The 16496-nt window shown below is 38.9% G+C and overlaps 1 protein-coding gene across 3 annotated transcripts in view; it reads left to right on the top strand.

Annotated features, from left to right (window-relative positions):
* TENM2 (teneurin transmembrane protein 2) overlaps positions 1-16496 on the top strand; it is a 547500-nt gene that overhangs the window by 390168 nt on the left and 140836 nt on the right. For all 3 annotated transcript variants that reach the window (XM_042826120.1, XM_042826119.1, XM_042826118.1), the window contains exon 6: positions 3196-3434. In XM_042826120.1, the coding sequence (XP_042682054.1) occupies positions 3196-3434 (239 nt within the window). The remainder of the gene's footprint in view (positions 1-3195; positions 3435-16496) is intronic.

Here is a 16496-nt window from a genome sequence, read left to right as displayed (position 1 = left end):
ACACTTTCAGGCTTTCATTGACACAAATGGCATGGCTACTCTTCTGCAGAAGAGTTTAGAAGACTAAATTTTTTTTTTCCAGTACAAGTGGGCATATAAAGCTCCATGTTGCATTGTGTCTTCTGCAACAAATAAATGTCACAACATGATCACGTAAATACAATTGGATGTGATTTTGTCAGAGCTTAAAGATCATTTATTTGTAAGTACTTGAATCAATCAATTGAGCTATAAACTAATCTCTTGGAATGTTTCTATTTATTAATTCCTATTAAAACGGTAGTATGGAAAAAGACACTTTAAGCATTACAGCTCTCCATATTTCTTTTTTCATACAGAATGAGCTTCGGATAGCATGAGGAGTGAAAGAAGCAATTTCTGTTATGGTACCTTGTTCTTCCTTTCTATTACAGTTTTTCATCTCAAAAAATGATAGATTTTTTTCTCAGCTGGTTCTTGCAGCGTGCTGCCGTGACAATCTGACCATAAAGAAGGGGGGAAGAAAAAGATTTTTCTCTCAAAGAGTATGGAAGTTAATACAGGCTCTGTCAGACCACTATTCCCTGAACACCAGAGGTCCTTTTGACCTGTGGGAAAATAAATGCTATAGAGAGCTCTGAATTAATGAAGAAAGCAAACAATAGCTTTTTCCATTTACCAGTAATCCACAGGACTGTGGACAAATGTCCCCTTGCATGCTCCTCTCCCACAGATGTCACCTCTGCTAGCAGTGTGCTGCATGCAAGGCAGTGCTCCCTGCTCTGCTGTGCCTGGGTGCGAGGGGCCAAGGATCAGGGGCTGCTGTGGGGGAGCCCTGAGTGAGCTAGGGAACCAGCTGGTTTTCCATCAGCAGCATGCAGACTCCATCCATAGCTTTCACAGATGTTTAAATTACTGAAGCTTTGCATAGTGGTGATGGCATTTTGTAGTTATCCTGTATAGAAATGCTTTGTGATGCACAGAAACTAGAGAGACTGCTAAGATTAGCAAATCTATTCCCATGCTTTCAAAAATATGTTTAGGCCCAATCTAAATCATAATACTAATCCTAAGTGAAGTGGTTAATGTGTTTTCCCTTACAGTATTTGATAGATGAACGTGGAATATACAATTTATTATTTAATTCTACTACTTGAAATTAAGTGAATGGATACAAACAAACAAGATCATTTCTCTCCATAAGCATTCATTGTGCAATATCTTCCAGTCTTACCTCTGAGAGAATGTAATTAATGTTGATAAATGCTTGTGTTCTTCCTTTGCAGCTTTGGTCCACAGACAATTGGTTGTACCAGAGCATGGCGAATCCCACATAAAAATATAGCTATAGATCATTGGTTTTAGGGATAGAGTTCAGACAAGTCAATTTATTTCCATTAGGAGATGAAACTAAACTTAAAACTCGGGGGGCTACAAAAATGTTGCCTGTTATGTTCTCAGTCATTCTGGTCTGCTTTGCTGTAACGTAAGGTGTTTCCACTAATCTGCTTTCCAGCTTCTGAACACAGTGCAGCTTTCCAAAATGGCTCAGTGGGTGTTTAACGTATCTTTAGTTAAATGTCTTTTTCTTAATCTTCTGAAGATGTAATTACTGTACTCCAACATGGCATGAAATCTTCTAATGTTTGCCACTTTGTCAGAAATGCTCATACAGAGATAGCAAACTTTCCGCTTTTGAAATACATGGACAGGAGCTGAAGGTGTGACAAAATGGATATAAGGAAATATGCCATTTCTGTCAGCCTTTTTGCTTCTATTAAGTTCTGAGCAGAGTGACAGAGGTCATGTTTGCATGTGTAAGTATTTTGCTTTTCTTTATATACTTCACATACCCAAAGTGGACCATGGTGGGACTCTTCTACTTTTTTTTCCTCTTTTTTTTTTCCTCACTGAAACAGTGTATGATTGGCATGTTCTATTAAAACATATCTAGGTATTCATTCATTCATTCTTGATGGGAGCGGAGTTTCATTATATATCTGAGTTTACTTTAACAGTGCTATATTAAAATTTCTGTTAGTACTGCAGCTGCCTTCCTGTCTGAATAGCACATAACATTCCCGGGTTAAAAGCTTTGACATTTCAGATAAAGGCAGTGCCAAGGACTGCAATTTCCAGTTTGATTTTGTGATTTCCTGCTTTGGGGCAGGAGAAAAAGGACAGTAAGAAGCACCTGCTGCAGACCCTGAGGTCCAGGCCTGACAGGGCCACGCATCACGGGGGCCGGCTGAGCAGCTGCAGTGAGTGGGAAGGAGAGATGGGCCAGTCTGCGTGTGACCCACGTCTGCTCTGCCTCACCGCGTCGGTCTGTCCGTCCTTCCTCACACCACATCTCCTGTCTGTCCATCCTTCCTCACACTCCGTGTGGCTTCAGCCCCAAGCTCCTGTCACGGAGCAGCGCTGTGCTCCCAGCAGCAGCAGGCTGCCAAAGGAGCTAAAAGTGCTGCTGCTGTTGTCGGTCAGGTTTAACCAGGCTGAAGGAACAGAAGTGTCAGCAGCTCTCACGTAACAACACCGGCTTCATATCATCATTTCCCAACAGTTATTTAATTGAATTGTTTTTCTTTTCCAAAGCAAACAGAAACAACAGAATTAATCTGCTTGAGATACTTAGCAAGTGTCTGGGCAGTCTGAGAGGTTTTATTTCTGCTAAGCTTAGCACTTTTGACGATAGTTCTAGTTCTTCAAACCACCCTAACTATTACTTTTTTTTTAAATGGTTAATTCTAATTCTGGTAAAATCTCTTCCTGCAAGGCTATAGTCTTTCTAAAATTTTATTTTTTGCTGGCAGCTTTTTCCAAGGCTTGTAATGTCACATCTGAATGTGAGCCCTGTTACCAGACTGCTCCCCCTCCTTGTTGGACACAGTCTTAACATACTCAAACTTTGGTCATGTTGGTTTTTTTAGTTACTATCCAGGCCAACTGCATCTAATCACAAAAAGATTCAGAAGGTTATGCTGGCAGAAGACATCCTGACACTGTGTTTCAGTGACAGTTGTTTGGTTTTGGTGGCAAAAGGATTGTGAGAGTGTTCGTTTTCCTTATTTCTTCATGCAAAGTCATTTTACTTCTTGAATTTAATCCTTATGTCATCTGGGTTAGGAACAGGAGATAACCTTCCTTCATAACTACAAGATTTCTTACAGTTTTCAACTGTAGTACCATTTTTTGTTTTGTTTTGCTTTTTTCCAGGCATTTCTTGTTTAAGACATCTTCTGGAACGACTCCGCTGTTCAGTAGCTCTTCCCCTGGCTACCCACTGACCTCAGGAACAGTTTATACTCCACCTCCCAGGCTGTTACCTAGAAATACATTTTCCAGGAATGCATTCAAGCTGAAAAAGCCCTCCAAGTATTGTAGCTGGAAATGTGCTGCTTTATCTGCAATTGCTGCTGCAGTCCTGCTTGCCATCCTGCTAGCATATTTCATAGGTAAGACTGTTCTCTATGTCAAATCACATGCCTATGTCAGCAAATGAAACTTGAGCAGATGAAAGGGTGGTTTAATCTGTTTTGCAGATCTGCGTAGTTACTGAGCAAACAAAATTTTTACTCTTTATACTGGTTAATGAGAAAAATACAGTTCTCTAGTCCTGTTTGCTGTCATAAGAGTGGGAACAAGACATGGATTCAGGATCCTCAGCGTGCATTGTTAAATGGAGGTGTATAGGCGCTTCAAACAGAGGCAGGTGTAATGAGGATTTTTTTAAGTACTGTATTGGCTTTAAAGTATTTTGCAGAAATGGTGATAGAGAATCCATAAGAGTAACAGAAGGTACTGGTGTTTGAATTGAAGTAGCACCATAGCATGCTGGATTTAGAGGAAAAAAATCCAAAATCATTTTGAATAAGTCTCAGTTTATATCTCTTCTCATGCCGAAATTCGTCTTGTTTTTAGATCTCAGTAAGATAAATCTATTAGGTGTGCTATTGTTTTCTGCATGCCACACATCCTTAGTGTTTTATAAGGAAAACTCAAATTTTGTGCTTATTTTCTGTGTTTAGCATATTAATAATGACAGCACTATGTTCTATTCTTTCTTGGTCTTTTCAGATTTTCTTTAAACGTGCTCCTGTGGGCTTTTTTGTCTTTACTAGATTAATTTTTCTGATTTCTCCCTCAGTATCCTCCTCATTGTCTGTTGTTTTGGAGATTTTTCAAAGGATCTATACCAGTTAGATGTGTATTTTGTACCTTTTACAATGCCTTCAACAATATGTTGATAATGACATGCTACACAGATTGTCCAGCTTCCCTGAGTAAATGGCAAAATTGTAGTACCTTGTAAATACTTTCTAGACCCATTATGTTGGGGTTTTTGTTCATTTTTGAGACTCTTTGTGTTGATATTAATATGTTGCTACCTTAAAGAGCAAGGTTCATGCATAATATGTGAAAGCCTTGTAAGGATGCACTGAATTTTATTCCTATTTCCTCCATTTGAAGAGTGATTTATTTTTTTATTTTTTCTTTTTTGACCAGACAGCCTAACTCAAGAGTGTAGATAATGCTTTCTGTGGAGATTTCAATTTTCACATTAATGGTCTTCCACAGGTAATTAATACACATGAGGTGAAAAAGAGCTGATGAGCTACTTCATTGCTTTTGTCTCTTTAGGCCAGGCCTGCATCCCAGCATATTCAGTACTACAGAGTATCCAACTTTCTGTGCTTCTTCTGTAGAAAACCTCAGAAGAATAGCAGCCTTAGTTTGATACATAAATAAGTAGATTGGAAAGCACATGATTTATTGAACTTGACAGTTATCATACAACAACTCTCTGTTTGAGTGATTATGCACATGGGAAATGATATACTGCAAGCTGAATATTTTAATCATGCATAACTTTGAAGTGATGAATTATGAGATGTGTTTTTCCCTGTTATTTAGGTTACTATAATCTAAAGCAAAACTTTGCAATGTGGTTATTGCCTTCAACAGTTTCTTAACCATTTAAGACAAGAGGTGATGTAAAACAATACATAGACCCTTAGCAATTGACGAATGGTCTTCAAGTCATGACATAACTGATCTGTCTTGACAGAAGTTTCTGGGGTCTTTTTGGAAAAGACAGAAAATAAAAGAAAACTGAAAGGAAATTGCATTGTCTTAAGACAGTATCTTGAGACAGCGTCTTGAGAACAACAGGATGGCAAAAAGGATGTGCTTAAGACCATCAGCTATAAGCTTATCCAGCCGTCAAATTGCTGGGACTCTGCTGTCCTCCAATGGTCTGACCCTAGGCACTGAAGTCTCCGTATTACAAGAAACCTGAAAAATCTTTCCTTGTTCTGCAGTTCCCTGGAGGGATGCCTTCTCTTGGGCATGTGCAGTACTTCAGACCTGGGAAAAATAATTATCCCCTCTCTTGGGCAAAGAGCAGCAATCCCAAAAACCGGCTGTCTGCTCTTCTGCTGCTTGCTTTGGAGCTGCTGACCTACTAATCCGTGAACTGCTGTGAAGACAAAGTAACTCTGTCTTGTTCCAGTCAGTCTCTTGGAAGAAAAAAAAAATGTTTTTCTGTTTTTAAGATGATCAGAATTATGTTCAGATCAGACCAAAATCCCAGTTCTGTCCTAATCATTGACACAGCTGGAAAGTGAGAGCTGTTAATCTACTGGGGGTGGTTATTTAAGTTTGACCAATATAGGCAGGAGGAAGGGCAGCACTACCCCAATGTGTTTTGCTGTCAGAACTGGAAACAAAGGGGACTCTTTAAAGGCACTGATAATGTTTTACTGCTGCACATGTCCGAAAAAGCAAATTTCTTGCTCTCCACCAACACAGAAGTTGTATTACTGAGGATACATCTGCTAAAAATAATAGCTATGAAGAAGTTATCAAAATTAGCAGTGAATGGTTCTGCTCTTTAGGTTTAGCTCAATATATCTAGGCTCCGTGAAGATGACTGTATCAAAGTAGCAAAGACTATTGCTGGACTAAATGAAAAGCACAATGCTGGCAAATAAGAAGTAAATTATATTGAAAAAATAGTTTGAAGATCTTGTAGGCTTTCTGAATGAATTGTCCTAATATAACAGAGATGTGGGAGTCAAAGCAGTTCATTGAAAACATGCTGTCTTGGGTTTCAACATCTGAATTTCAGACTGCCGAAGATGAATGGTGTCATAAAAAAATTTCTAACAAGGGGTGATTTAAAAAGACAGGCAAAAAGCATATCATAGAAGAAGATATAAAAGAATATCAAAGAGATGTAGGCATTCTTAATGTCTTGTCAGGTAAATAAAAACAGCCTGAATGAAATGGGAAAAAAAAAAAATAATCACAGTCCACAATACCCTTTGGAACTAATTGTCCTCCAGACCTGTTTGAGATTTGTCATTTCTCAAAGTCTGGGATTTATTTTCATTTTCTTTGGGCGACATTTGAAGAATGTAGAATCAGCCATTCAAATTAGGACATCCTGGAGACATTGGGCTGGTGGTGAAACCGAGTTGCAGGAAAGTAATTTATAAAGTGTCAGAAGGAAAGCATATACCAAACGTACTGTCTTTGTCAGAGTGTTCACTTCAGAGATTATGGGAGTGATGAAAGACACTGTCATGTTAAATTAGTTTTAGCCCTTCAGATTCATGCCAAACTTGGAGGGGAAAAAACAATAAATAAAGGAGGAAAGTGAGGAAGAAGTCTCCCTGTGCTCTCCACGATAATAACTCCTGCCAAACACTAAATACAGTGTTCTTGAAAGCCCCTACACTGCTCTGATTTCTGCCAGTCTAACTTGGAGCATGGAAGAACATGTGACCATCAGCATGCCAGGATGTTAAAAATGAGATAATGTTAAAGTGTTTACACTTTTCAGAGGGAGGCAACAAGTAGAATAACATTCCCTGTACGATGAGTTCAGAGATGCTCCACTTAAAAATAGCATCTCATGCTGATAACTTTTGGTGTTGGTGTATTTTGTCTACTTCTATTCTGCTCAATGATACAGAAAAATAGAAGGAAAGTGATAAATTATGAAAACAGCATGTTTGTACTGCATCTTTAGCTCATATACCGCATAGGGAAATGTTATCACTCATTTATTCTTCAGTGTTATTTGACCCTAACTATGCTCGAGGCTTCAGATAAACTCCAGTTTTTTCCTTAAATTTAAAATAAGATAGCCATGTCTGTGCTCCAGAAAGACCTGGATTGCCAAAGGCTCTGGCTGCTATTTGAGCAAATGAAAGTGTCATTTTTATACCCTATACATTTATTTAAAATTAAAGCCTGGAAAACAGTGGCACACAGAACAAATATTTGGTAAGTTTCTTGCTATTAGAAAACACCACAGCAGATTTGTGAATATAATACAGATAGGCAAATAAATGGTTAATTTATTTGGTTATCTTTCTCGCACAGTAGTATTCATTTGTTTCTGTGACAGGCAGACAATAAAATATATGGGCTTCTTGAGGAAATTAGGCTCGGAAGCAGAAGTCTCATCTTTTCTCTGCATGAAATATGTGCGTAGACTACAGTTTTCATAAAATTGTCTTCTTTTGATGTTAATATCATTTTGAATTATTTTCATCCCAAAAATGAGTATGATATTTGCCAGTGTAAGAGCTTATGTGAAGTTTTTTTCATTCATATTTGTATTTTTTTCCATTCATAAATGCAGCACTCAAACTATTACTGTAAATCCTTTCACTGCAGCATCTAGAGCTCTGCAGATACCACCGCTCCCAGAAACACAGACGTGTAACTAACTGCTCCTAGCTTCACTGGCTGCAACTTTTGCCATTCGCGAGAATATTTTTGAATTTGGGAGACACTGATGATGATATAAGTCCAATTGTCTTCTTGACTGGTTCCACAGGTCAGGATTCATGATAATAGTTCATGCAAGTGGTTGCTTTATGTATCAATTGATTTATTTTCTCTGTCTTTGAGCTGTTTTTGACAAATGGCAACCTATGTTTCATTTGATTTTTCTGCTGCGTTTGTGTTGTATCACTTTTAAAGTCAGAAAACCATTGAGCTGTTCTTGGCCAGACTTCACTGAAATCAAATACACTAGGCAGCTGGGAAACCAAGATTGAGAAAAGGGAAAACCATGCAAAGATGGAATCTCTGTCATGCAGGGGGCATCTGGTTGTCAATCACTGCTACCAAGTTTCACTTGAATCTTGCATCTTGTGAGATGAGATGGTGACAGAAGTTTCTGTTGTAAATTTGCAATGAAAATAGGTATTGCTTAGGGGGCAATAATTAAGTTTTAAGATAAGCCTATCACTCATTCAGATACTCTTCTTGACTGATTCATTCAATCTGAGGAAGAGAAGAGTGGTTATCTGGTACTAGCTCTGAGAATAAGCTTTGAACCTTTCAAGGAAAACTGTCTGTCCCCATTCTATAATGAAATTCTGCACTTTTGCTGGGAATTGTGGAGCTTGGCTCCAGGAGCATTGAATGTGGAGTTTTCACTTCTCAAGGGTCCTGTTTCAAGGTGCTAATGTGAGGAAGAGTCACTAGGTGAAGTAGATCATCTTGCTTTAAAAACAGCATGCTCCTGCTGCTATAAATGCATAATGGCACAAAGAATAGGAGCATTTTTATGAGAGGTTATGTGGATTTAGTTTGCCTGTGCCTTTCCTGAGTTAAAAATAAAGGCTTGATCTAGAGATTTGCTCCAAGAAAAGCAAATGTGCATGTTTTGCCTAGCAGAGATCTCAGAGATAATAGAAGTAACTGCCTTTCAGTGTGCAGGGGCAGTTTTATCTGCCTGTTCAATTCTTTTTGTCTTTGTTGAGGATTACCATACCTTAAACCTGAGCACTTGAAACCAGAGTGAGCCTAATGTTTCTGTAACTCACAAGTGCCACCAGGTGCTTAGTGCTTGAAATTGAATACCCTTCCTACCTATTTACCAAGTCAAACAAGCCTACTCAGAAACCCTGGTAAGAAATGGGAGACCAAGGTGATGCTTTGTGTTGGGTGTTACAGAGATTTGTAAATGGGGAGAGTGGTGTTTGTTTTTAATGCATGTTGCACAATGCAATCCAAGAAGAATATCCGAAAATATTTTTTCACAGATTTCTCAGATGTTGGTTGTTAAAAGTGTCAAAAGATACTGCTGTGAACGTGAGAAAAATAACATAGCAGTCTAGCTGATGCTGCTCTACTCAAAACGTGTATGTCCTTAGTCTCATAAAAGTTCCCAATGTGATCTAGCAGGATAACAATGGCTAAACTGGAAATTTTAGAGAAATAGTGCTTAAATTAAGTACTACTGTCATAGAATCGTTATTTACTCAGCCCAGTTTTTTTGCTTTTTTTGCTCAGACCTACAAGAATGGCTTCCTTAGAGACTCTTTTTTTCCACAATTTATAGTAGCGCTGCTTTATGTTGTGCTTCACATGCTCCATTATTTCCCTACTGTGCCCAAACAGGTAAATATCCCCAGTTTCATAGTAGCTGGGGAGCAGAACCTGTTCTCTGTCCCATTGGTGCAAGGACTGATTGTTTTAGTAGTCTGGGATTGAATCCAGAACTACAGGTATGGAGTCTCATCAGGGCAAAGGTGTAGCAGGGATAAGCAGATGCAAAGCAAGTCTGGAGGAAATCGGGGGAAAATGATGAAAAAGCTTTGAGGCAGTTCAGTGAGACATACTTTATTTATAGCCTGGCACAGCACACTGAGATGAGACCATCTTTCTGAGGAAGGGTGAGCATAAGCGATCTTGAAGATTAAATTTTGCTAATCTAATGCTAAGTCAGATATACCTATCAGATAAATCTGCAGTCATTTTCTATGAAAAGTCACTGTTCAATATCAGTGTAAGATTTCACAGTTCTCGCAGTTCTCCCTAAGGAAACGTTGCTCTGTTAGCTGCTGTTTATGCTGAGATCATCAGTTGATCATTTCTGGATTCATTTATATTTATTACTTGTTGCTGCATTTCTTTGCTAACTGATGTTGTTGTTTTACATTTTGTGTGCTTACAGATTTTATTCATTTAAGCCTAGAAGTACATTATTGCTTTTAGGATTATAACTGTCGCTCAGTGGGGTAATAGTAGATCAAAAGATGTGACAGGGATTTTGTAAGTATGGCTAATATAGCTGCTAAAACACTGTTATGAAAGCCATGAAAAAAGCCCACAGATAAAAGATATTTACATGTATTACAGAGAAAAGTGGAATATAAGAGGAACTTGCATTAAGACAATTTTAAAGAAGGAATTAAATTCATGTTGTGAAAATAATAGGACAAGGTAACAAAACATAGAAGTCTTGGAGGAAAAGAAATTGAACAGTGGGAAGAAAAATGTCACATCACTATGAAATAACAGAAAACTTAATTTCAGTGCATTACATTAAATAGCGAATAATCTCCTTTCAGTAACTGAAAAAGCTGTTTAAGAAACAGTTTTTGAGTTCATTTCACCTTTGGTTGTTCAGACTTTAGTTCTGTGTAGTTTTGCAGCATCATACTTCGTGCTGCCTGCTCAGACTCTACTCAGACACAGAAAATATCCTGACCATTTTATACAGTCTGTATATGCATATGCCTATATGTCGTTGACTTGAGAGGGTCAGTGAGTTTGAATGCCTCACACATCACATACACACCATGTTGTGGGGCCTTGTTATTAATTCTTTATATGTGACTCTTGTAGATATAATGAGGAAAGCAGTGTTTTCCATCACAGTCTGCCTGATCTCTGGTTTTGCACTCTAGATTTAAGTTTATCAATGACAGGATAATTTAGGGTTGAAGGGACCTCTGGAGGTCTCTAGTTCAACCTTCTGCTAAGTCCAGTCTGGTCTTGAAGACCTTTATGTTCAGGGACCACATTACCTTTCTTGGCAACGTTCCACTGTTTGACAGTCCTCATGAGGAAAAAGAATTTCCGTACATCCAATCTGAGTCTTCTCTTACCGTATGCCATTCATCTGCATCGTCCTGTCATGCACCAGTGTGGCTGCCTTCATCCTCCTGATGACCTGTAGTGCTGCTGTTTCGCCACCATCGCCTTCTCTAACACAGCTCCCCCAGCCTCTGCTCCTGGGACAAGTGCTCCAGCCTTGAGGATGCTAGTGACTTACAGTCGACTTACTTTGTTTTATTGATGCCTTTGTTGTACTGGGAGAGCCAAAACTGGATTCAGTTACAGTAGAAGCAACCTAGTGGAATGGTCTGGAATGAGCTGCCCAGGGAGGTGTTTGAATCACTGCTACCAGAGGTGTTTCGAGAAACGTCTAGATGTTGTACCGAGGGCTATTGGGGAAGTACTGGAGGTAGGTGGCTGGACTGGATGATCTTGGAGGTCTTTTCCAACCTTGGTGACTTCATGATTCTAATGAGTGCTGAGCAGGTGGGAATAATGTCTCCTGGCTGTGCTTCTGTTCCTACAGGCCAGGCTTCTGCTGCCCTTCTTTGCTGCCAGGGTGCACTGCTGGTTTATTGCAGCTCTGTCCACTGGGACACCAGTGCCGTTCCTGCAGTTACTCCCGACAGCCAGTCCCAAGCTTGTTTCACTGCAAGGAGTTAGGCAAATGTCCAGTGAACAGGGGCATCTTTGCCTGAATAATGAGGAGTGCTGAACTTTTAAGATATGTTAGTATTCACTAAACATGAGTGAATGCTTGTTTTCCACTACAGACTTTGATTATTGTGGTTATAGGAAAGACAAAGCCTATTTTATTTCATAGAGTAGGTTGTATTCTTCAATTGAGCAAATTCTGTCTCATTTTATTTCTCATAAACGTATCTGACATCAGAAGCTTGAATTAAAATAACAAAATGAAGAACGTAGTTAATTGGAAAAATCATGCATTGACTTGTATGTGGAGCAGATTTGATAATGAGAGAATCACTATTGAGACCCCCCGTGTGATTATTAGACATTATTAATGTCTTTATCTAGGCTATTACTAATTAAATAGCAGAGAAGACAAGTATTTGTATTAATATAGTTCCTGAATATCAAAAGAATTCCATTCTCACATATTGGTCTTAGATAACCTTACTTAAAACATAAAATACACTGTGTGTTTAGTGGTTTGTTTTCTTCTTCTGGGATGTCCACATTTATCCTGCTCTGTTGCATTTAATTTTTAAAAAGCAATATACATTATGCATAAGTGCTGCAGTTAATTTAATTTTCAGCTATTTTTAATTTTCTGGTTGGTTGATCAGTTGGTTTCTTCCCACATTTTTCTTAGTAAATACTTCCTGAGGAAGGTCAGAGAGTATAAAAAGTTTTAACGTACTGATGCCACTGTAGTGGAATGGACTCCCTTTGCCATATGGGAACAGCCTGTTTTTGTGGTGCTTTGTCTTGCAGGAATTGACCTGGACTAGATAATACTCTGGAAGATCAGTAAGACTTTTCCTTATATCCTGCTGGAACCTGTATGCTAACAACTGTTTTGTTTAAGCCTGGGTGTACCCCACTGCACCAGCACAAATAGTTGCTGGAGGATTTCTGTGTCAGTCATAAAATTAAAAAAAAAAAAAAAAAAACAGTGCTTGATATGCTGAGAAAAGTAAAAGATGCTCAAAAAAATCTCAAGAGTAAGCATTAAGAATCCCAGCTTAAGGGCAGATGTGACCATGTAGCATCTCTGCTGGTCTGTGGTAAATGTAAAATACTTGAAAAAGAATGTAGCCTTTAGTGAAAGAGATGCAATGAATTTAACTGCCGGCACACTGACAGTTACCACAGAGAGACACTGCAACATCACAGTCCTACTCACCTTGCCTTACTGGGTGTGTGTGCTGACATCAGACAAGGTCTTCTCCAAGGAGACAACTGCACGTTTATTACAATGCAGTGCAGAGCTGGGACCTGCAGATACAGAGAACTGTGTGAGAATTGGCCACAAGGAAATGGTGAGCTTAAAGAGAGGAGAGATGCAATTCAGGTCCCTGAGATTTATTGAGCTTAAAGTTTGTTTCACCTATTGTTTCTTTCTTCATATATATACATGCATAGAGATAGGCAAATATATATCCCCTTCTGCATCTTGAGACTCCATTAATCAGTGTAATGCAAGCCTTCAGCCACACGAGAAATGAGAAGGAAAACCGCACAGTGGAGACTGCTTGTAAAGAAGATGCTTGGGATTATGATTATTCTTATTCTTGCATGGGGAGTATTTAGCTTTTCTTTACTCTTTTCTCTCACTTTAACTCTTAAAATAACGTTAGTGTCTTTATAGTTAGAATTATTTTGAACCTTAAAAACATCAAAGTTCTTCAACATAGGCCGGGGACTTGGAGCTTGGTTCATTAAATGTGTAAGGGTCTTTTTCATAAGATGAATTTTTCTGTACCTCTGGAGGCTTCCTGAAAATCCTAAAATAAATAATAGAAAAATAGTGATTTAAAACCTAATTTCTAATACAAACCAGACCTGGCTGTCTAGATGAAGAATAAGCTTCAATAAATGGGAGACAGGCGCAAGCCTCTTCAGTATGAAGAGTAGCGAGGATGCAGAAATAGAAATAGGTTTTTCATTACATGAGGGATTATGCTTGGGCCAGAAATGCCAAATATTCTGTGGACCGCAGCTGCACTTTCTGTCTGCCGTTGTATTAGCTGGTAATAGTAAAACAATGATGTGATGGTAGAGACAGCTATTTGTTCTCAGAAATACAGAAAAGTTGTTTTCTTTGCTCAGATTGCCATATTGTACTGCATGGTATATCTTAAACTTCAGTCCCTTTTGCAGCAAATGGGCTACAAATTAAAGTGTACATCCTCCTTGGGCACCACCTGAGGATGTCTGTGCAGGTGCTGATGTGCTCCCTTAGCCAAGTTCCTCTGTTGTTCCATCACACCTTAGTCATTCTGGGGGCCTGTTATTAACCTGGGCCATTGCAATTGGCACAGCAGCCGTGGGCAGACACTGCCTGTTGTGCCTGCAGCCGAGGTGTGCTACTGCTGCTGAAAGCAGAGAATGTATAGGCATTCAGGGAAATGGCAAGATGCATCTTGACTGGTTGTCATTTGATGGGCACAGTCATGTCATACAGACTGCAAATAGTGCTGGTTTTCCGGATGTACTTGGAAGGGTTTCACTCAGTCTCATCATAGAATATTGGTGAAGGGAAATTGCTGAAGGTTCAAAAGCTGTGATTTTCATCACTTTTTTTACATTTCATATGGATCTCTTCAGAACGAGCTTTATCTCCTTTTATATCTGCATTTGTGCGCTAGCACAAATTTAACAGCATCTAATACATAGTTTTCTTCATTTTTAGATTTTTCTTTTTTTTTTTTTTCCTGTCAAAGCTCTCTGCATGTTCTTTCTATAAAACTACTGTGAAAACCATCTGCTTGACTCTATTTCTCTGTGTTATGAGGTATTGTTTTAATATGTTGTTTGATTTTTCTTGTTTGTTTTTTTTTTTTTTTTTTTTTTAAGTGAGCATTCATAAATCACTCCTCTTTTCTCTCATATTTACCAAAAGAAAATTGTAAGCAGCTAGAACAGGAAAAAACTCCTAAACACAGTGCAATTTGCTGAACGTTGATTTGAAGCTCCTGGAGTACGAGGTACATGGCATAAATTGAAGTAACGCAACTTTTCTTTGCCTTCACTGCATGTGCATTAGAAAATGTGCAGTTCCGAAAGCAGTTTCCATGATTTTGGAAATACGTTTAGTATGGCATTCACCAATTCGGGTACAGCTGTCTGCATCCCAACCTGCTCCTAAACCCGACTCTCCCAAGGGCTCCCTGTGTTTCAGCCACCTTCAGCAGAGCTGAGGAGCGTTTGCTGCGGAGTTCGGTGCTCCTGAGAGCAGGCAGCAGAGCAGGCAGGGCGCAGTGGAGTTAATGGTCACATACATTGCACAGCTCTTTATCTGTAGTATAGTCATGACACTGGCACAGTATATATATGTATCTATATGTAGCATATGTATAGAAAATACATCTAATGTTTCCTAGCTACACAAAGCATTTTTATAAGCTCACTACTGACAGGTTTGAGATGAGCAGATTACAGCACTCAGCTGATCACCGGGACGTTTCTGTATGGATGCTTGTAGCCAAAAACTGCACATTTTCATAGCTGTTTTATTGCATGTCATTTTTCTATTTTCAGAGCCAAATACTTTTTTTGCTCTCTCAAGGCAAAATGGGCCTCAAATACCAAGGGCAAGGTACACGTTTTTGGAGGTAGCATTAATTCAGTATTTTTCTTTGCTCAGTAAGGTTGCTCATGAAAATCTTCAGACGAAAGATTTACTGATTTGATCAGAGAGCAGCAGACAGGCTTTGAAAGTAGGCTGATTCTTTGGTTAGGCACGTATGCACTTGTAGATAAAGGGGAAGGCATGCAATTGTATTGAAGATAAGAGTCACTCTGTGTTTCCCTTGGCTGGAGATCTCAACACAATTGTGACCTTCCTTGGCTGAAGGAAAATTCAAATTTTTAGATGATGTCCCTTCCTCTGAAGAGTCTTTAGGGCTTCTTCTTGTCCTCTTCTGCTGGGATATCATTCGTTAAATATAGTTTATGTCCTCGTGCCTGTGCACTGTGCAATCTGTGTTCAATCTTTATTAATTCATACTATTTATCAGTGCCAGCTGCGGATATGGGGCGGTCATGTGTGTCACCTTTCTGAAAGTATCCCCTTGGCCTATTCAGGAGGTAGAGATCTCGCAGTCGTTAACCCTTTCTGGGGGGAATACATCTCCTGCATACCATCTGTGATTGAGGTGGTTTTGCTTAGTATAAATGGCTGTTTCAGTTTGAACTCTGACTGTGTCATGCTATATTGTCCTACAATAGCTTTAAATTTTAAAGGTTTTTCCAAATATAAATAGACATGTTCCCTAAGGCTTTTTCCTGGAATTCAAAGGTCTGGAATGAAATGGCATCCTTGTAATAGAGTTGGAGCTGTGGATTATTAAAAGGAAAAAGTAGACAGGACTGTGTTATACAAAGTAGTCTGCTTATTGTTTTTGTGTGTCTACATGTGTACAGACATTTACAAATCTAACTGATTTATATGTATATGACACTGTTTGATTTTACCTGCTTTTTGTTATATGTTTTTGCTATGTTATCACATGCACTGAAGTAATACATAGAAAAGCTTCTGTGCTGTCCTACAAGTAACTATTGCTAGAGATTCTCTGGTTTTTAGTTTGCTTATTTTCTGTCTTTGCTAGAATTTTACTGTAGTTCCTCTCCTGAAAACACTCCATGTGCATCTTTCTGAGGTTTGTTAGATCTGCACACGGAAGTCTCAAGTGGGAAACTTGATCAGAATTTCTGCAGGGCTTTCAGCACAAGGGAGCAGTTCTTCGTTTTAATGAACGTGAAAGACAAAAATGGCAGTGGTGGCAACTGGAAATACTTTCGTTTTGCTAAAATTAACACTGTCCCTAAGTCTTTAATATTTCTGGAGTAACCCAGTATTCATTTGCCAGCAATTCTTAGTGATAATGAATTACAAATTTTTTCTCTTTTGTAGAGAGTGATGCTGTGACTTTGACCCATCAGTGCTGCAGGGTTGA

This window comes from Centrocercus urophasianus, unplaced genomic scaffold, assembly GCF_019232065.1.
Source record: "Centrocercus urophasianus isolate 14NV4802_14NV808 unplaced genomic scaffold, USGS_Curo_1.0 seq_26, whole genome shotgun sequence".
In the NCBI taxonomy this organism is placed as follows: domain Eukaryota; kingdom Metazoa; phylum Chordata; class Aves; order Galliformes; family Phasianidae; genus Centrocercus; species Centrocercus urophasianus.
Note: the sequence above shows the minus strand (reverse complement) of the source record. Positions and strands in the feature narration are given on the sequence as shown.